This window comes from Lissotriton helveticus, chromosome 6 (assembly GCF_964261635.1).
Source record: "Lissotriton helveticus chromosome 6, aLisHel1.1, whole genome shotgun sequence".
In the NCBI taxonomy this organism is placed as follows: Eukaryota; Metazoa; Chordata; class Amphibia; order Caudata; family Salamandridae; genus Lissotriton; species Lissotriton helveticus.
In genome coordinates this window covers 1156791678-1156810868 of record NC_136067.1, presented here as the reverse complement: position 1 = coordinate 1156810868, position 19191 = coordinate 1156791678, and the positions used below count along the sequence as shown (strand labels likewise).

Below are 19191 nucleotides of genomic sequence, written 5' to 3'. Positions count from 1 at the left end.
TCTATGGTCCTTTGTGCATGCCCCTGTCCCCTCTCTCTTGTCCTCCATGGCCATTGTGCTGCCATTAACCCTCCTACTTGCCATGCATGGCCTTCTGTGCAGCTATATCCCCGCCACGTGGCCTGTGAAGTCGGCTTGCTGCCCTGACCCCCCTCCCACCTTCCCTCCAATGTCTAGTCTCACTGTTGCCAACCATGGTGTGTTGTGTTTCCAGTGCCTACCCCTCCTGCCGTCCATGGTCAGCTTGATGCTCCTGCCCTCTTACCCCCAACCTCCGTTTTCCATGTGCAGTCCCCTAATCCCCCTCCTGCCTTATCTGGTACTTTGATTGCCACCCGCTCCCTCCCTCCTGCCCTTCATGGTCCGTTATGCTGCAACTGTCCTTCCTGTCTGTCCGGTATGATCAGCCTGCTGCCCTTGCCTCTTTCCCTTCTGCCCTCTGTTGTCAATGTACATGGACCTGTTCCATCCCTATTGCTTTCCATAGTCAGTTGTACTGAACTGCCATCCCGCTTGTCCTGTGTGGTACATTGTGGTGCTACAACCCCAGATGCCTGCCCAGTAAGGTCCGTTTGGTGCCCCTGTCCATCTTCCTCCTGTCCTCTCTTGTCCAAGTCCCTACCCCATTCCTCCTGCCCTACGTGATCCAATGTACCTTATTTGCCAACATTTTTAACTTGGTAAGAGGGAGAATTTGAAAAGGAAAACCTTGGAAATTGATTTTCAACATTGACTTACATTGAAAAAGAGGAGCTTTTATGCAGGAGACAGATAAAATAAATTCCTTTTGGGCTTAAAAACATTGGGAGTCTCCTGCCTGAATCTGGCCTTTTGGCATGTATGGTTGTACTATAACTGCCTTCATGTTTCCACAGTCTCCTTTGCCTCTACTGCATGGTTGGTTTGCTGCCCTTGACCCCCTTTCCTCTGCCCTCCATGGTCTGTTGTGCTGCCACTGTCCCTCCCGCCTGCCCAGCATGGTCAACTTCTTGCCTCTGCACCCTCCTCCATGAGAGATTCTTATTCCCAGAGAAATTATCGTTTGTTCTCTAAACAGCTCAAATTAGGACATATTTTTTTAGTTCTAAAATACCAACAAAGTACTTTTAAATAATTTTCTAGCTTTGTTTTTTTTTATTCAGTTGATCACTTGATTATTTGCTACACTTAAGGGAGAGGATTTGAATTTACGGCCAGAGCTGCAGACTTTGTAACTGGGGAACCAGGTTTGAGTTTCAGCATCAGCTCGACATCTTGTGATTTTGAACAAATCACTCAATCTCCCCATGCCTAAAAACATAATGAATGTGCCCTTGAGTAATGATGCTCATGTATTGCACTCCAATAGCTCAGTGTCAAGTCTGTGCAAAGTGTTTTGCACACTTCTGACATCGAGCTATATGTGGGCTGCATTTGGGTGATATTTGTGTTATATTTGGGCTCTTTTTTAGGTCTCGGCTAGAAGCGAGCGAAGCTCGCTCTCGCCAAAGACCTATAGTGAGCGTGTCAGCGTTCCAGGAGGACAGCACTGGCCGCGCGCGGCGATTTGTTAAGGTCACGCGCACGAGAACGCGCTCGCGGCCAGGTGCTGTCCTCCTCGAAAGCTGCCTCCCTTCCCCGTGCAGGGCGGGCCGCCGCGCTGCCTGCGGCGACCCGGAAGCATTGCCGGCCAAACCGGAAGTAGGTGCTGTTGTTGCTTGCGGTTCTTCTTACCTCGCCTTAGGCTTCTGTAATGCTGCTGCGTATGCTGCTTTGGATGTACATATATTCAAACTACAGTGACGACCTCAGCATTAGAAATAAACAAATCGTTGGCAGTTGAGCACAGCATTGTAGAACAGAAGGCACGCTTAGCGCTTAAATAAAGATAACAGGAACACGCTGTTACTGTGAACAGGGCTCGAATCAATCAATCACCGAACAAGTCGCAGTCTTTTTGCTTTTCCGCCTCCCCTAGTTAAGAAATGCACAATTTGGCACGAGGTGCTCGATGTACTAATGTTCTTTCAGGAGTGTATTGTGCACTGCTCTGCCGCTCTCCGCCCACACAGCCTCTCCGGCTGCCCTGGGTCGGTAGTTACAGCCGAGTGAATTGCTTGGGAAGCGCGGCTCATTAAACGGCGCTTCTGTAAGGAGGGGAGGAGTGCTTGTATTGCGGCGATTAGTCATTGTATGCAGCCCCGTGTCTTCACAGCGAGTACTGTACCACATGTCTACTGTAATGTATGTACCGTGCATGCAGCACCACTTGTGCACAGCGCCGAGTACAGCGAGCCCGAACGAGTTCCGGTAATGAGTGCTGTACCCCATGTCTACGTGTGTACCTTGTGTGCAGCACCACTTGTGCACAGCGCCGAGCTCTGCACCACCGTGCGTAAGCTCTGGCGGTGGGTACTGTACCCCGTGTTTGCTGTATTTACTTTGTGTGCACCCCCGTGGTCAGTGTGAGCCTCCAGCGCCACGCGTGCACAGTGCCGAGCAAACTCTGTCATAGTACTGCACTTCAGTATTTACTGTACGTAGCGTATATGAAGGACCCCTTGAGCATCTGCACCACGTGTGCACAGCGCAGAGCTCAGCAAGCCCTTTACACGCTCTGACGGTGCGTACTGTGCTGTACCGACCCCCAGTGTTTACTTTACGTTCCTTGTATAGGTCACCTGTGAGCTCCTACCACCACATGTTCACAACGCCGACCTCAGCAAGCCCCTGGGCAAGCTCTGGCGGTGCGTACTGCACCCTAATGTGCACTCTATGCACCTTGTATACGCCACTCGTGAACATATAGCACTCATGTCACATGCACAGTGCCCAGCTCTGCGTGAGTACTGTGCAAGCCCTGGCGGCGAGTACTGACCCCCAGTGTTTACTGTATGTAGTGCCCAGTGCACACCCAGCACCACGTGTGCACCTGGTATGCACCACCATGTGCACGCCTAGCACTCACTTCAGGTGCACAGCGCCAAGTTCTTCGAACCCATGGTAACCTCTGGCGGGGAGTACTGTGCTGTACCCCAGTCTGTACTGCATGCACCATGTATGCACAACACCATTAGCACCTAGCACTGTGAGTATTGTACTGAAGTTGAACCCGATGTTTCCTTTGTGTACCTTCAATGTACCACCCTGTGCAGGCCGATATTCCTGGACTGCACATATGTAACCTGCACTCCTGCTACGCAAGTGCAGCGCTAAGCTCTACAAAGCCCTAGGCACGCTGCGCTGGTGGGTACCAAGGCACCCTGTGCCACAACATATACCCTGCACTTGGACACTGTTTGCCTCTTCCAGCACCGAAGGCCACACGTTTGTGACACAGGTCAGCACGACCTGGGAAGTGTCTGGCACCGGGTATCCGTGCGCATGGAATCGTGCAGTGCCATGGTGTGCACCAAAAGACCCAGTGCACCTCCCTCCCTTGAGGACCCGCGTGACATCCCTCACCCCAAACCTTAGGCGCATGGGACTCAAACTCTGGCAGTGAGTGCAATGTTGAGTATCGTCAACATCTTGTGCGCATCCTGGCTCACCTGGCATCGCGTGTGCACAACACAGCGCGGCGAGTCTCTCGCTGTGAGTACGTGTGCACTGCTGGGTTCCGTCCTGTGCTTAATTTGAACAGGAGCCACTAATTGTCAACACCGGCGCTTGTGGCACAATCAGTCTAATTTAGTTCATTATCAATTCAATATACATTAGAAATGACTATGACCTGCCGCCCAAGCCATTCTTATAGCTGTGGGGGCCTGAAATAGTCCGAATTAGTTACTAGTAATTCGTAATTGGTTAGTAGTTGTGTTGTTACTATTTTTGGCAGAACAGAGAGTCTTGGCACATATTATTTTTACAAAATAAGTGCTGGTTCCGTCTATAGTGGACCACGAGAGATACAGCATACATCTTATCGTATTTTATCTCACCTCACCCAGAGTGTGCACAACGCCCTGCCCAGCGAGCCTATGGTAAACTGTGGTGGTGAGTACATACGCCATGCAAGGCCCAGTACTGTGCCACAAAGTATATGGTACCCGAGGGATACTGGTGGCATCCTGGGCTATTCGAGCTCACGCCGCATCGCGTGTGCTCAAGGCGCGGCCCAGCGAGCCTCTGGCGCTGAGTACTGTGTGCACAGAAATGGTCTGACGCCGTCACACATAGGCGAACACAGCAGTACAGTTTCTGTCACTTGTATACAGTCTTTGCGGCAGTGTGTGCATGGCGTGTCATCCACCTGTCCTCCACGCCTGCAAAGCTCCGTTGCTTTATAGCAGTGACTACCCCTCGTGTACCCAATACTCTGCACGCCAGAATGTACATATAGCCAACAACGCCACGTGTGTGCGGAATGCAAAACATGCACTGTACACACATGTTCTGTGCGTTACAGGCGTCTTTACGGGCCTGAGCGCCAGACCTGAACATTTGCAATTTTTTTCCTGTTTCTATCTTTTATGTAACTCATGTAATCCTAAATCCTTATGTATCGCAACTGGTTCTTTTATAAAGCACTCTGATACCTTCGGGTAATCTTCACGCTATAGAAAATCACATGAAATAAATAAATGAACCCCAAAATCAGCAGCATTCACTTGTGCTCTGCTGCACTTTGCTCAGTGTAACACAGCGCCAGTGAAACCGATCGTAGTAACGTCAGGCCCCAGTCACACCCATACCGCGACTCACTTACCCTCCAATACTCACTACCATCCTCACTGCATCGCCCTCTCACTCCAGCACTCACTTACCCACTCCAGAACTCACTACAACTCTCACTGCAGCACACACACCCTCCAGCACTCACTAAATCCCTCACTGGAACACACTCCCACTCCTGAACTCACTACAACCCTCAGTGCAACACACTCGCCCTCCAGCACTCCCCACTGCGCTGGCGCACTCGCGTCAGCCCTCACTGTCCCTCCCCCACCCTCACTCCACCCTCCAAGCTCCCCCTCTGCCTGCTTCTCACACTCAATGCAACATACACTCCAAATACCACTCAGTGCCACATAATTACACAGCACATAATTACACTCTACTGAATGCAACACACACTCCACACAATACCACTCAGTGCCACATAATTACACGCCATACAATTACACTGCACTCAATGCGACATACACTCCAAATACCACTCAGTGCCACATAATTAAACGCCGCATAATTACACTGCACTCAATGCAACATACACTCCAAATACCACTCAGTGCCACTACACGCCACATAATTACACTGCACTCTATGCAACATACACTCCAAAGACCACTCAGTGCCACATAATTACACACCACATAATTACACTGCACTCAATGCAACATACACTCCAAATACCACTCAGTGCCACATAGTTACACGCCACATAATTACACTCTATCGCATCACCACAGCATCACTCAGCACCTTCACAGCATCACTCAGGGGCACCACAACATCACTATGCACTACCACAGCATCTCTGAATGCCACAGCATCAATCGTCGCAACCACAACATCACTCGGCACCTCCACAGCATAAATCTGTGCAACCATTCAACAACAACTGGTTCAAATATGTTCTCTCAATGTTTCAAGCTTTATTACAAATGTCACAAAAAGATGTTAATATTTCACTTCTGTTCTTGGATTTTCGTCACAATCAAATACCCTGAACATAATCTTCACAAAAGTTATTTACAAAAGTTTAAGCTAATGCCATTATAAATTACAATAACTTTTATTTAAGTATTAATTATTTTTAAAAAACTAAAAGCAATTGTTATTTGTAATATCAATACATCTAAGTCACGTAAATACAACACATATTGCATTACAAATGCTCTAAGTGTCACAATTGCGAAAGTTAAAAGTATTGGCATTGTAAATGACATAGCTATTAATTCCGCTATTTTCAAAACCAACACATAAATAAAAAAATTGTCATTTACAATACCAATAGCTCAAACTTTCCTAATGCGAGACCTATTGCATTGCAAATGCTTGTTCTCTGATGGCCATCATGGGCAACATATTTGTTATGAATCTCCCTCATTTCCTCAATTACTGCAGTGTCCTCAATAGAAAATGTTTTCGGTTTTCTATTTCCATTCTATCAAGATGGCGTTCGAATGTGCCACACATTTGGCATAATTTCAGAATCTTAGCACTCTAGTTGTTCATTAGAACACTGTAGTAATGCTACTGATCACCAGGGAGTTGACTGGCAGTCTGCTGCTGATGTTTAAAGTGCATGTTTCAGTCTGCATGTCAGAATGTTTTTGTCAGGTCTTTCGTGGGTGCTCCTCAGGATTGTATCGATGCTATAAAGGGGCCCACCTCTAGATCATCCCAAGTCTGGCTGTTAAGGTCACAGACTGTTAAGGAGATCAAGCGGGGGAAAATGTAGGTCCGGAGGGGAACTGCTGGGCAACAGGAACCGAACACCTGTAGATACAGAAAGCAAGGGATGAGCGGTAGGATAACCCTCAGCTTAGAGGCTCACTATTTACTGTACTACATGCATACCTCACCTGTTAACCATACAGGTGTGCCAGAACGAAGGAGCGATATTAAGGGCTCTTCCACTTCCCCTGGTTTCCTACTATAAGACACAACAAAAGAAAGCATAAAACCCCAGTCCCACTCTCTTCCTGTGGCCCTATGTACGCAGACAGATAAGATGTAACCACACCTACCCAGAACTGGGAATGAAGATAACCAGAATGCCCGGGAATTGCACTCAGTATATAACACTCCTATTCGGTATCTTCCTGGTTATTACAAAGGATTCCCTCTCCGAGGATAGGTATAAGCAGAATGTCATTAGGATACCTCCCCTATATGGATAGTTCACCAAGTATGTATCTGGTATAACAGTAACAAATTATAATCCCAGCATAAAGCAAAACACAGCGTCCTTACAGATCCTTCTCTGTAAGCGCACACAGGAAAGTGACTCTCCAGAAATGAACAGGCGGCACCTATGCCTAGGTGTCCAGCAATGACAGGAGCAGCGTGCTCCCCGTAAGAAGCTCTGGAGCCAATAGCTCAAACACTGGGCTGCACAGCAAATGCACTGGAACAAACACACCACTCGAATATATGAAAACCTGATACAAGGTTCTTCGTTCTCGATATGGGCGCTTCCTAAGCCCCACCACAGTAATCCGTAGTCCAGGGGTAAGAGAGGACCGGCAATCCGCTCTTGTTGCGGGCGCTTCCTAAGCCCCACCACAGTAATCCACCAATCCGGTAAAGCGATCACCAGCTTACCGCTAACCTCCTCCAAGAAACGCCAACTAGAGTCCAGGAAACACAAACAGGAAATCTGCTCGCCAAGCAAAATAATCGGCAGCGCTTCCCTGAGAAAACGCCATGATATCCTTTCCGGTCGCACAGCGTCATTCTAGAGCGCCGCGCAAAGGATCATGGGGAATGTAGTTTTGTATTCCATACAGAGTCACATAGCAGTCAGTGATTTACCAGCGGCCGGGGAAACCTGACAGTTTTAATGAAATAGAATAGGTAGATATTTGAGAACTCATTTAAAGTGTGTCCTCATTTTTCTTTCTACATCACTAACCATCATTTCTATGACAAACTGAACCCCCTCATTTTGTTTCTTACTAACTTACAAGTTTTAAGTTCTACCAGTTTGATTCAATCTACATTGCTTCAAGTGTGTCATAGTTTTGTCATAAGTAAAGCTGTTAGCGCTTTAGTTGTTCTTTAGAACACTCTGGGAGTCTGCAGTAGAACACAATGGATTCAACTGACAGGCTGCTCCTGTTGGAAGTACCTGATTTACTGAGAATGTCAGACTTTATTTTCATATGGCTGAGAAAGATAGTGTGAATTTACAGAAAATATGCTCTGCATTTTAGCTTCTGAAGCACCTTCCATAACCTCTACGGGAAAATCGTGAGAAAACAGTTTTCTCTCAAACCAATCAGAATGCTTTTTCAAAGTGTAAAATCACCTTAGAACACACCACTATTCTTAAAATGAGTATGGTACTATCAACAAATGATAATATTTTGTGACTAAAATTTACTATCACCATTTTTTAAGTTTTCCTTTTTATGAGCCTCGAAACCTGCCACTACAATGCACTTCAATGGGGTGCTAACATGTATATTGGTCCCAAGATGGCCACCAGCACTTCCTGGTTGAAGTGTTGGCAGCCAATTAAATTTCAGTTGCATTTCAGTGGGTTTTTGGGCTACCAGATATCTATATTTTTTAAACTTCAATATCTCTGATACTACTGAACAGATTTACACCAAATTACACAAAGCACGCTAGCTGGACCAACATCTAGCGTTCTGCCAAATTTGGTGCAATATTGTGTAGTGGTTTGGACTGTAGTTGTGTTCACAAAATGAAAAATTCACATAGACTGAACATGGGGGTAAACATGTTTTGGGTCCCCTCCCCTGATATCTCGGCTCCCGCTTAATGGATCACCTTTTTCAATACAGCAAAGATTTCTAAAGATTCGTCAAGCGGTGTCAAAGTTATTCGCAAAAAAATAATATTTTCCTATGAAAACTTTGGTCCTAACAATAACTACCTATTTGCTACCGCCAGTAGATAATATATTTATTTCACGTTACAGACCACAGTTAAAGTGCAGTGCAGTACAGTTATAGCTACTAATAAAACCCACTGAAGTTCACACGTTACGGTTGGGCTCACAATCCATACAACAGCCTTGCAAATCATAGCTTGCACATAAAATACAATGATCATTTCGTCACCATTAATTAAACAGATGCAGTTACAAATGTTTTAATTCATCTTACTCATTAAATTGATTACCACATTATCCATACCACTTTGACAGACACATTGAATGCTTTTAGGTGTTATGTTTAGCATAAATATTGTATTTTTGAGGTTTTGTTTTTAAACATATGTTGAAGTGTTATAACCAAAGCAACCGTAACTTCACTTTAACCTTTGACTTTTTTTGTTTGTGTTTTTTAAAATATACCACATCCAAGAGTTCTCTGGGCCCAAACATGAGCAGGGGTGTATCTGCACTCATCTGCCCCTATGTGGCCAAACCCTGCTGTGCACAGCCAGGCAATGCTTTTTTTCGGGCGGGGGGGGGGGGGGTTGGAGGGGGTTTGTGGATCCAAAATTAGATTTACAGTTCCAAGTGTGTAAGTTTCACAACCTGATACCATGAACCCAGGACAAGCCTAACTGATCTATGCTAGATCTGCGGTTCCATAACCGTGAATCCAACAGCAGGCAAACAATGTTCTGTGATGCTTGGCCTGGGTCTGTGGTACCATTTAGTGACGTTTCCCCTGGATTTGCCTTTCCCAGCTGGTGTTCGTGGTTACTAGGTTGGTGGGGGTGGGGGAGAGGGAGATCTGTAAAACCGAGAAGCAAACCTATTTTTGTTTATATAAATTAAACACCATGAGCCTAGGGTTCAGCTTGTCCTCACCCACTCATATGCCATGTGAGCCCTATCTCGTTTTAATGGAAACTGCAAAATTTTTATGGTCTGGCTAGACCACGTAGCTGTTGCCAGGCAATTATGTGAGCATCACTAGAGAGGGTCTTTGGCTCTGCCTACATGTTGGTAGCCAGGAGTCCATGTTTCGATTGGGATGAAGTTGTGTGCTTCCACAAAAAGTGCTTGCTCTCTAGTTAGCTGTGATCATTTTGCTTATTTATCCAGCTGGCTGAGCTTAAAGTTTCAGGGGTACACACATAACATTGCAGTGCTCTAAAAAGTATCGTGGTTAACAAAATAATTTAGGATATTTGTCTTTCTCTAGCAGCAGCACAGATCAGAGGACAGCAGTCATTAACCTACATGTGTTTTTAGATTTGGCTTGACAATGTAACTGTCACCTACTCTTTTAACCTTCATCAATATTATTCTACAGTTCTTCACTTGCACACAAATACATATTCATTGCCATACTATTTACTTGTAATACTTCACATTACTATGCAACATTCCTTAAATGCCAGACCTGGTGGCATTGCAAATGCTTGTTTATTGATGTTGTCTCTCAGACTCCGGATTTGCCAACCTGAAGTGGTCAATGGAAGAAAAAGCTCCCTCAGCCACTAGGATTTAATTGTTTTGGGAGTTTTTGGATCCATGAAGCTCCACAACTCCGAATTCAGCAAATTATTGTCCGCATACCTCTAAATTCGCCCTCTTTAAGCTCATCTTCAGCGGTTTTTTAAATGCTAATTTCTGAAACTACTGAACAAATTTACAACAAGCCAAAGAAAGGCACTACCTTGAGTAAATTTCTACTTTCATGTTAAATTTGGTGTAATCCTGTTCAGCCATTTTTTCTGTGCAAAGAATCTTATTGGAGTTGAAATGGGAATTGCCATTTTTACATCTTCTTTTCCTGGCCTCCTGCTTAGTGGACTTGCATGAAATGTGCCATGAAGGCCTCAAAGGTGATTTACTTTTTATTGTATAGTTTTATGCAGGTTTATCAAACAGCATAGAGGCTAAGAATATGAAACAAAAAAATTACTTTTTATTGGGAACTCTGACTCAGCCATAAATACAGAGGTGCAATCGCCTTAGCTGACATATAATCATGAATTGGCACAAGTTACTTTTTTCACTGTCAACAATCACATGCACTAAACAGTAAGAATATTTTGTAAATTTTGTTTTTTTATTTGTGTTTTTCTTTTTTGTGGAGGATCTCAGGATTTTAATTTGTCACTGTCGATAGTAGGTACTTTTCCCGTTTGGCCATTCACAGTGATCACTCATTACAACCTTTAGCCATAGCTTGTACCCTGTTTAATGTCCAAAAAGCAGCAGCTGCATGTGGTTAAAACCCTTGAACAGGTGCACCTATGTGTCCTTCAGCAATGAATGTCCTGCACTTCGACCCTGTGTACAGTGAGCTCGGATTGTCAGATGAAGTTGTTTGGTAACTTCTTGCACACAGTTATTGTTTCAAAAACAGCAATAAATCCTCCTCACACACACAGAAGAGTGCTGCGGTAAATGAATACTGTATATGTTGAGCAAAAATATCTTGAAGTAAAGAGAGTTGCTAAGTAATTTTTATAAAACTTTATTTTTAAGGCACAGGTTGCTTTCCAGGAAGCATCTGCCTATTTCTCCGAAGATGAGTGGAAGCTTTTACATGAATGGCAGAAGGAACTTTACAGGAATGTGATGAAGGAAATTCACCAAGCCTTGATCTCCCTGGGTAAAGTAAATGTCTTATTTCAATGAATCAACTTCACTGTGTATGCTATCTCAGTAAGCCAGCTTGTTTTTCCATAGATTTTCATTTTCTGTTTTTGATCTATACCAAAGAAGTATACATTTTTACTCAATTCACTCATCCAGTTCCAATAGTATATGTGTCAGTTCCTAGTCCTTCTGAGGCAATTTTTACACTTTGAATTGGGGTCAGCATATTCCAGTGTAAGCATATGGGTTCCTATGTCACATTTTCATCTTTGTCTAAGAGCATGGTTTGTTTTTTAGAAACTACAATACTTGCGGTCTCTGTGTCATTGTATTTCCTATATTTATTGCACTGGACCCACGTTTGAAAGGAGTTCTCTGGGTTAGAGTGTAGCTCAGTTGTGTAAGCACCCAGAAACCAAAAGTGTTAATGTTGTGCCCTATTTCATTAGAATGTGTGTGGGCCTGGATTTTGATTCCATTTCTCCAGTATCTGTGCCTTCATTCTGCCTTTACCTTTATAGGATGGGCCTAGATGTAGACGCCATTACGGTCACGGACAGCATGCCATGGTAGCCGCCTTGTGTGTGATTCCAATTCTCAATCGGAACTCAAGGAACTTAGCAAGGATTTATGCCAGATAGGATCTGTTATGTTAATAGAAATTGTGTGGAAATTTACATTGCAAAACCAAACGTTTTGCTGCTCGCATTTTAGTGGTGTCAAAGAAAATTAACAAAAACGCTTGCCACACTGTATCACAATAAAAATTAACAATGCAAAAGGACTCATTTGTGTGTATATATATATATATATATATTCCAGAAACAAATTGCTCGCACAATTAGAGACACCCACTCGTCGTCTTGCTTAGTCCTTTATTTTCAGTTCGCAGCAGCACACGTAGATATGTCTCAGCAGTCTTTGTGGCCTGCTCTGGTCACGGAGACCACCCCACTGCAAACAGCAGGTCCGTGCTTCATCACTGAAGCACAAGATGGAACGTCGTGCCTGATTCAGTTTAGCGCAAGAGAAGTGGCACACTGGGTGTGTTGTATGCAGTGGCCCGATGGAATGAAAAGAAAGGTGAAACGATGACAGCGCTGCCAACCGGCATCAAATACTTGCTTGCAGTACAAAAACCACAGTGCTCGAGGGGTACACGCCCATGAGGGCTTGACTTTAAACAACGTGAATAAAGACTCGCTATGCCGCTGCCGCTGTTTCACTCATGCGCCATGCCATTGATTGTGTAGTGCGTAATCAAGAGAGAGAGGTAGGACCAGAAAGCTAGTCCATGTCCCCGGTTAATATATGATTAAATCAAAAAGAGACTAGCTCAAGTTACTTTAGGGGAGGGGGAAGACTCTGGTATGTTTTGTCACGGAGTGTGAACACCCAGCAGGTGTGTTCAAAAAGCCCTCACCCACCAACCTAGTTGGTGGCATGCTTCATCATCGGGCCCACCCAGTGGCACCTAGCGTGCCCCGGGTGTGCTTCAACGCCTGACTACAGCGGAGCTGGTATTTTACCATTGGATGTGAGAGGTCGTAACTCGCCCCTTACATCCCCTTGCCTTATTTTTAACCGCTGACGGAGGCCCAGGTATTAAAGTCTAATTTTACCTTCGGGTACTGGGACCACCGTTCAGCCGTTTTAACATCACTTCCTTAACTATCTTCACCGCACACTCAGTAAAATACCAGCTCCGCTGTAGTCAGGCGTTGAAGCACACCCGGGGCACGCTAGGTGCCACTGGGTGGGCCCGATGATGAAGCATGCCACCAACTAGGTTGGTGGGTGAGGGCTTTTTGAACACACCTGCTGGGTGTTCACACTCCGTGACAAAACATACCAGAGTCTTCCCCCTCCCCTAAAGTAACTTGAGCTAGTCTCTTTTTGATTTAATCATTGATTGTGTAGTGACAGAAGTAACAGCCATGGTGAACTGGTCAATGCAATCTGCAACGGTACCTAGGCCGTGGAAGCAAGCGAAACTTCTGCCCCTCTTAAAAAAGCCTTCAGCAGACTCCCTTGTCGCAGCAAACTACCGCCCCATTTCTCTGCTCCCGGCATTGTCCAAAGTCTGCGAAAAGGTGATCTTTCGCCAGCTTAACGCCTTTGTTGAAGAGTCTGGGGCTCTTCACCCAGCCCCGTCGGGCTTCAGGGCCTCCTTCAGCACAGAGACAGCCTTGGTCGAAGTGGTGGAAGCCATCAGGGATTGTAAGGACAAGGGTGGCAGAGCGGCACTAATTCTATTGGACCTCTCTGCCGCCTTTGATACGGTCCCTCATCAACTCCTCCTGGCTCGCCTCACTGACATCGGCCTCACTGGGGCTGTATGGTCATGGCTGGAGTCCTTCTTGGACTCATGGTACCAGCAAGTTTGGATGCCCCCTCATTCCTCCTCGGCCAGGTCAGTTCAGACAGGGGTCCCACAGGCTCAACATTGAGCCCACTTCTTTTTAACATCTATATGACCCCTCTGATCAACCTTGCCGAGAAGCTGGGTGGAAAAATTATGGCCTACGCCGATGACACCCAGCTCTTGTTCACCTGGGGTAACTCACAATTAGAAACGGCCGCAGTACAAAGGTGCTTGGCGGCCGTATTTACTTGGTTGGCACAGGCCAGGCTTAAATGCAACGAGGGAAAATCGGAAATTATACTATATGGTCACTTCCCAAACTAATTTACTGAATTGGTTTGGCCTCTCGATTTCCCCTGTCCCCTCTCTGAGGGGGGCCCTGCTAAGAATCTGGGCATTTGGTTTAATGAAGATCTGCGATTCGCAGAGCAGATTAAAAGACTGACGGGTGCCTGCTTTGGGACCCTTAAATCCCTAGGTAGATTCTTCCCTCTCTTGCCCCAGCCGGCCAAAGAAACGGTCGCTAGAGCCCTGATACTGTCCCGCCTAGATTACGCCAACGCTCTCTATCTGGGCTCACCCTCCTTTCTGTTAAACAAGCTGCAGCTCATCCAAAATGCGGCGGCGAGACTTCTGCTGGGCATCCCTAGACGCATCAGCATAAGATCACAACTGGCCACACTCCACTGGCTGCCGGTGGCCCAAAGAGTGCAATTTAAGGCTCTGGTTCTCACTCATCGAGCCCTACATGATACTGGCCCGGCATATCTCAAGAAAAGAGTGACGTTTCACGTGCCCAGTCGACACCTCAGGTCGGCTTCCCAACGCCGGCTGGTAATACCGCGCTTTAGGCGCTCCAGACTGGGCGGTCAATCATTTTCGGTTAAAACGGCTACCCTCTGGAATGCCCTTCCGTTCACTCTCAGGGACACCAGAGACCTTAGCTGCTTCAAAAAGCTGCTTAAAACTCACCTTTTCAATCAAGCTTACTAATATAATGCTGTGCTTCTTCTGCGATTTCTCTGTGGTTATGCTCCGCGCCAGGATACTCAAGAGTAGTCGTGCACGTAATAAATACCCATATAACATAACATAACATAACATAACATTGAAAAAGGAAGTTTTCCGAAACATGTTTGGCACCAGATGGCGTCAGATTCACTGCTGAGACATATCTACGTGTGCTGCTGCGAACTGAAGAAAGGTGAAACGATGACAGCGCTGCCAACCGGCATCAAATACTTGCTTGCACTACAAAAACCACAGTGCTCGAGGGGTACACGCCCATGAGGGCGTGAATTTAAACAACGCGAATAAAGACTCACTATGCCGCTGCCGCTGTTTCACTCATGCGCCATGCCATTGAAAAAGGAAGTTCTCCGAAACATGTTTGGCACCAGATGGCGTCAGATTCACTGCTGAGACATATCTACGTGTGCTGCTGCGAACTGAAAATAAAGGATTAAGCAAGACGACGAGTGGGTGTCTCTAATTGTGCGAGCAATTTGTTTCTGGAATATTTGTGGCCTGCTCTGGTCACGGAGACCACCCCACTGCAAACAGCAGGTCCGTGCTTCATCACTGAAGCACAAGATGGAACGTCGTGCCTGATTCAGTTCAGTGCAAGAGAAGTGGCACTCTCAGTGTGTTATATGCAGTGGCCCGATGGAATGAAAAGAAAGGTGAAACGATGACAGCGCTGCCAACCGGCATCAAATACTTGCTTGCACTACAAAAACCACAGTGCTCGAGGGGTACACGCCCATGAGGGCGTTACTTTAAACAACGTGTATAAACACTCACTATGCCACTGCCGCTGTTTCACTCATGTGCCATGCCATTGAAAAAGTAAGTTCTCCGAAACATGTTTGGCACCAGATGGCGTCAGATTCACTGCTGAGACATATCTACGTGTGCTGCTGCGAACTGAAAATAAAGGATTAAGCAAGACGACGAGTGGGTGTCTCTAATTGTGCGAGCAATTTGTTTCTGGAATATATATATATATATATATATATTTACTGAAAAAACCATAGGTTTCAGGAACGTTATAGTTAGTTGGAAATTTCACTCATATAAAGCAATAGAAATCTCCCTGTTATAGTTAATTGAGCTAACTATAACTCGCTCCCCCGCAATGTACTGCTGATGACGTCACATATTACATCATTCATGACATGGTCAGTGACCTCACTGATATCACTGATGACCTCTCAAATGACATCACTGATGACATCACTGATGGCATCATCCAGTGACTATGGGCCTGATTCTGATGCGGTTAGGTAAGAGCTCTCACCTAGGGCCTGATTCTAATGCGGTTAGGAAGGCCTCCTAAAGGCATTTGCTCCTTCTAAATCGGATCGGGAACGTGTCTTCCCGACCCAGGGCCCAATTATGATGCGCTTAGGAACATATGCTCCCATTGTGAGTCCAGCCAAATCGTATCCGGAAGCATCCAGATGCATCGTACTTCGTCGGTCGGACTATCCCGATCCGAGTGGGTCGGAAACCATTTCCAAACCAAATCGGTCAGGAAGCTTTCCAACCCGCATCAGAATCAGTCCCTTTGCGTTTCCATAAAATGTAAATATGTTTTATATATATATATATGCCAAGCTGTATTGAAGAATGAATGGGTGTATAAGAGTTAGCATGGTTGATTTAGTAGGTGTGTGACTGGCTGTATAAGTGAGTGATTAATTGTGTCTTGCTTAATGCATCTGTTAGCGTCTGATACACACATTCACACAGTTTAGGTTATCAGTTGGTGTGTAAGCGGTTGCATGGGTTGGTTAGCAGCTAAATGAGGATCTATATGGGCTATTGATTTGTAGTCTGAGGATCTGTATGGGTACCTGAGTGTCCGTGTCGGTGAGTGTGGGGTGTGTGTCTGTGCATAGATGTGTAAGTGGATAATTCACTGGGTATATGTGCTCAAGTCTGTATCTCTAAAGGGCTGTATGGCTGGCTGAGTGTGTGTATGGCTGTGTTGGTGAGTGAATGGTTGCCTCAGTGGCACATGTGTAAGTAACTGCATATGTGAAAGGCAGTATATGTGAGTGTTGGACTGTATAAATGACTATATGTGACAGTGAGTGATTGTGAGAGTGCCTGTATGGATCAGTGTGTGCTTGTATTACTTATTGTATTAGACTGCAAGTATGTGTTAGTATATATTTAAATAAGTGAGGTGGTATGTGTATAACTGCACAGGTGAGTAAATGAAAGTGTGATTGATTATTTCCATGACTGACTAGGTGTGTAAGTAACACTATGAATGAGAGGCGGCATGTGAGTGTCTGTATAGATATGTGAGTGCATATTATAATGCTGTATTAATGGCTGACTGTATGTACGAGTAACTGTATGTGTGAATGAGTGGATCTGTGTGTACAGCTAGGAATTAGTGAGTGGATATGTAGTAACTGGTATTGGTGTGTTCATGGTTTTGAAAATGATAGTCTGTATTTCAGAGTGGGTGTTCTATTAGAGTGTGATGAGGTGCATCAGATTTTCACATAGATGATGTCATCAGTGATGTCATTTGAGATGTCATCAGTGATGTCACTGACCATGTAATGAACGATGTATTATGTGACGTCCACAGCAGTGCATTGCAGGGGTGCGAGTTATAGTTAGCTTAACTAACTAGAACAGGGGAATTTCTATCGTTTTGTATGAGTGAAATGTCCAACTAACTATAACGTCCCTGAAACCTATGTTTTTTTTGTGAATTTCAAAGTTTTTTAAAATGCTAATTCCTAACTATAACGTCTGTAAAACCTATGTTTTTTTCAGTGAATTTCAAAGGTTTTTAAAATCTTAATTTCATATTTTAATATTTATAAAACCTATATTTTTTCGAATTGTTGTTTAATATTTTGCAACTCTATTATCCTTTTTTATAACTTAAAAATTATGCAATAATTTAAATCTTCCCCCGAAAAATATGTATATCACTTTTCCTTTTTTTAGAGAAAACTAAAGTCCCGTTCTGGTAGTCTACCAAACTCTATCCGCACGTGAATCCTATCCACCATATTGAAATAATGCGCATTTGGAATCCAATGCGTTCGTGACACAGTGTCCCACGTAACAACATATACGGACGAGGTCGCACCACCTACTAGTTACTACGGATATATAGTACATAGCCGCGCATTACGTCATGTACGTTTGGGATTGCGCCCGCTCGTGTTGCGTATGTGACGAGTGCACACTGCCAGGCCCTGTCTTACATCATAGATGTATGGTGTTGCGCAGGATACGCCATTCCCTCATTTTTTTATGTCTCAAAAGTATATGTAAATAATTTTAAAGTGTTTATGACAGCAAGCGATAATCTAAAATATTTCAAACATTTATATATTTCTAACTGTAATAAACATATTATAGTAAATATATTGTTTCAGAATTGCGTGAGGTGCGCGATTACCATGTGACCTTTAAAAAAAAAAAGCTTTTGATTAGTTCATAACATTTCCCATTGTAGCAGTTAAAGGACGCCACACATTTTAGTCATTCTCTCTACAGCATTTCATGAGACACACATCTTCTGCTTTGAGAGCTTTTCTGAAACTTTTTGCTATGTACACATATCTTGCACTACACACAACATTCAACGACCATCTTCATCAATATTCATCGTCTGTAAAGTAGCCTTCCCCCTATGATAGCTATACATCTAAAAGTTACATAACCAAAGTTTTCCCCACTACCAGAGGTAACATAATTCCATACACTGCCCACAGCACAATGAAATGTTATACGGCCCAGGGGCAGTATCATGCATAGATAATGAACACACGGACACAGATAGATAGTGGAAGTGGGTATGGGCACGTGCACTCGACACCTTTTTATTACCAGGGTCACATATCCAGTGACGTCTATGGTGGATGCGTGCGAGTCAGTGTAAACCAGCCCTCAAGGAATAGTTGCTGCTATCATCTACTACAACAGTAATCATTGGATCACACACAGACATTCAATAATAAAAGAATCAATAGTTTTTACTGCAGTAAAGTAGGGACATTAGGTGTGAAGTAATACAGAAAAATAATCGTACAAGAAACACAACTTATGGTATACTGAGACACAATTAATAGATATGAAATAATACACAAAAAGATTGTATCATAAAGGGTCCATCAGTTCTAGTGCACTCAGATAGCCACATCAAAATCATTCAGCATGTCAACAACCAGTGATGTGTGCTGTAGACTGGCAGGCCGTACTAGGAGTAATATCTGTTGCCATCAACAGAACATCATCTGCAATAGCACCTCAATCTAAATTGTGAACACTGCTGTCTACAGTGTAGGCCAGAGAGAGCGGTCAACAAGGGCCCACAGCTACGCAAGGTGGAATTCAGCTACACAATTTGTCATATGCGAAGCAACAAAAAGCGTGTCTGGAGCCTGTAATAATACGTATGCATGGTGTAGTCAGAGCGCACTGGAACAATGTCTTTTCCTACAGTACTGCGTCATCTACAAGACCAACTCGATCTGAATTGTGAACACTGCTATCTGCAGTGTTAATTGTAGGCAGTACTCACACAGACATTCATGAATACTTTCTCTCACTTCTCCTTCACAAAAGACAGCAACATAAATTGCAGAAAAATCTGCAATAA

At 44.6% G+C, this 19191-nt stretch overlaps 1 protein-coding gene across 1 annotated transcript in view; it reads left to right on the top strand.

The window, feature by feature from the left end:
* Positions 1-19191, top strand: part of LOC144763334 (uncharacterized) — a 414265-nt gene that overhangs the window by 91419 nt on the left and 303655 nt on the right. Inside the window, exon 2 of the mRNA XM_078648822.1 lies at positions 11072-11198. Coding sequence (XP_078504948.1) covers positions 11072-11198 — 127 coding nt within the window. The remainder of the gene's footprint in view (positions 1-11071; positions 11199-19191) is intronic.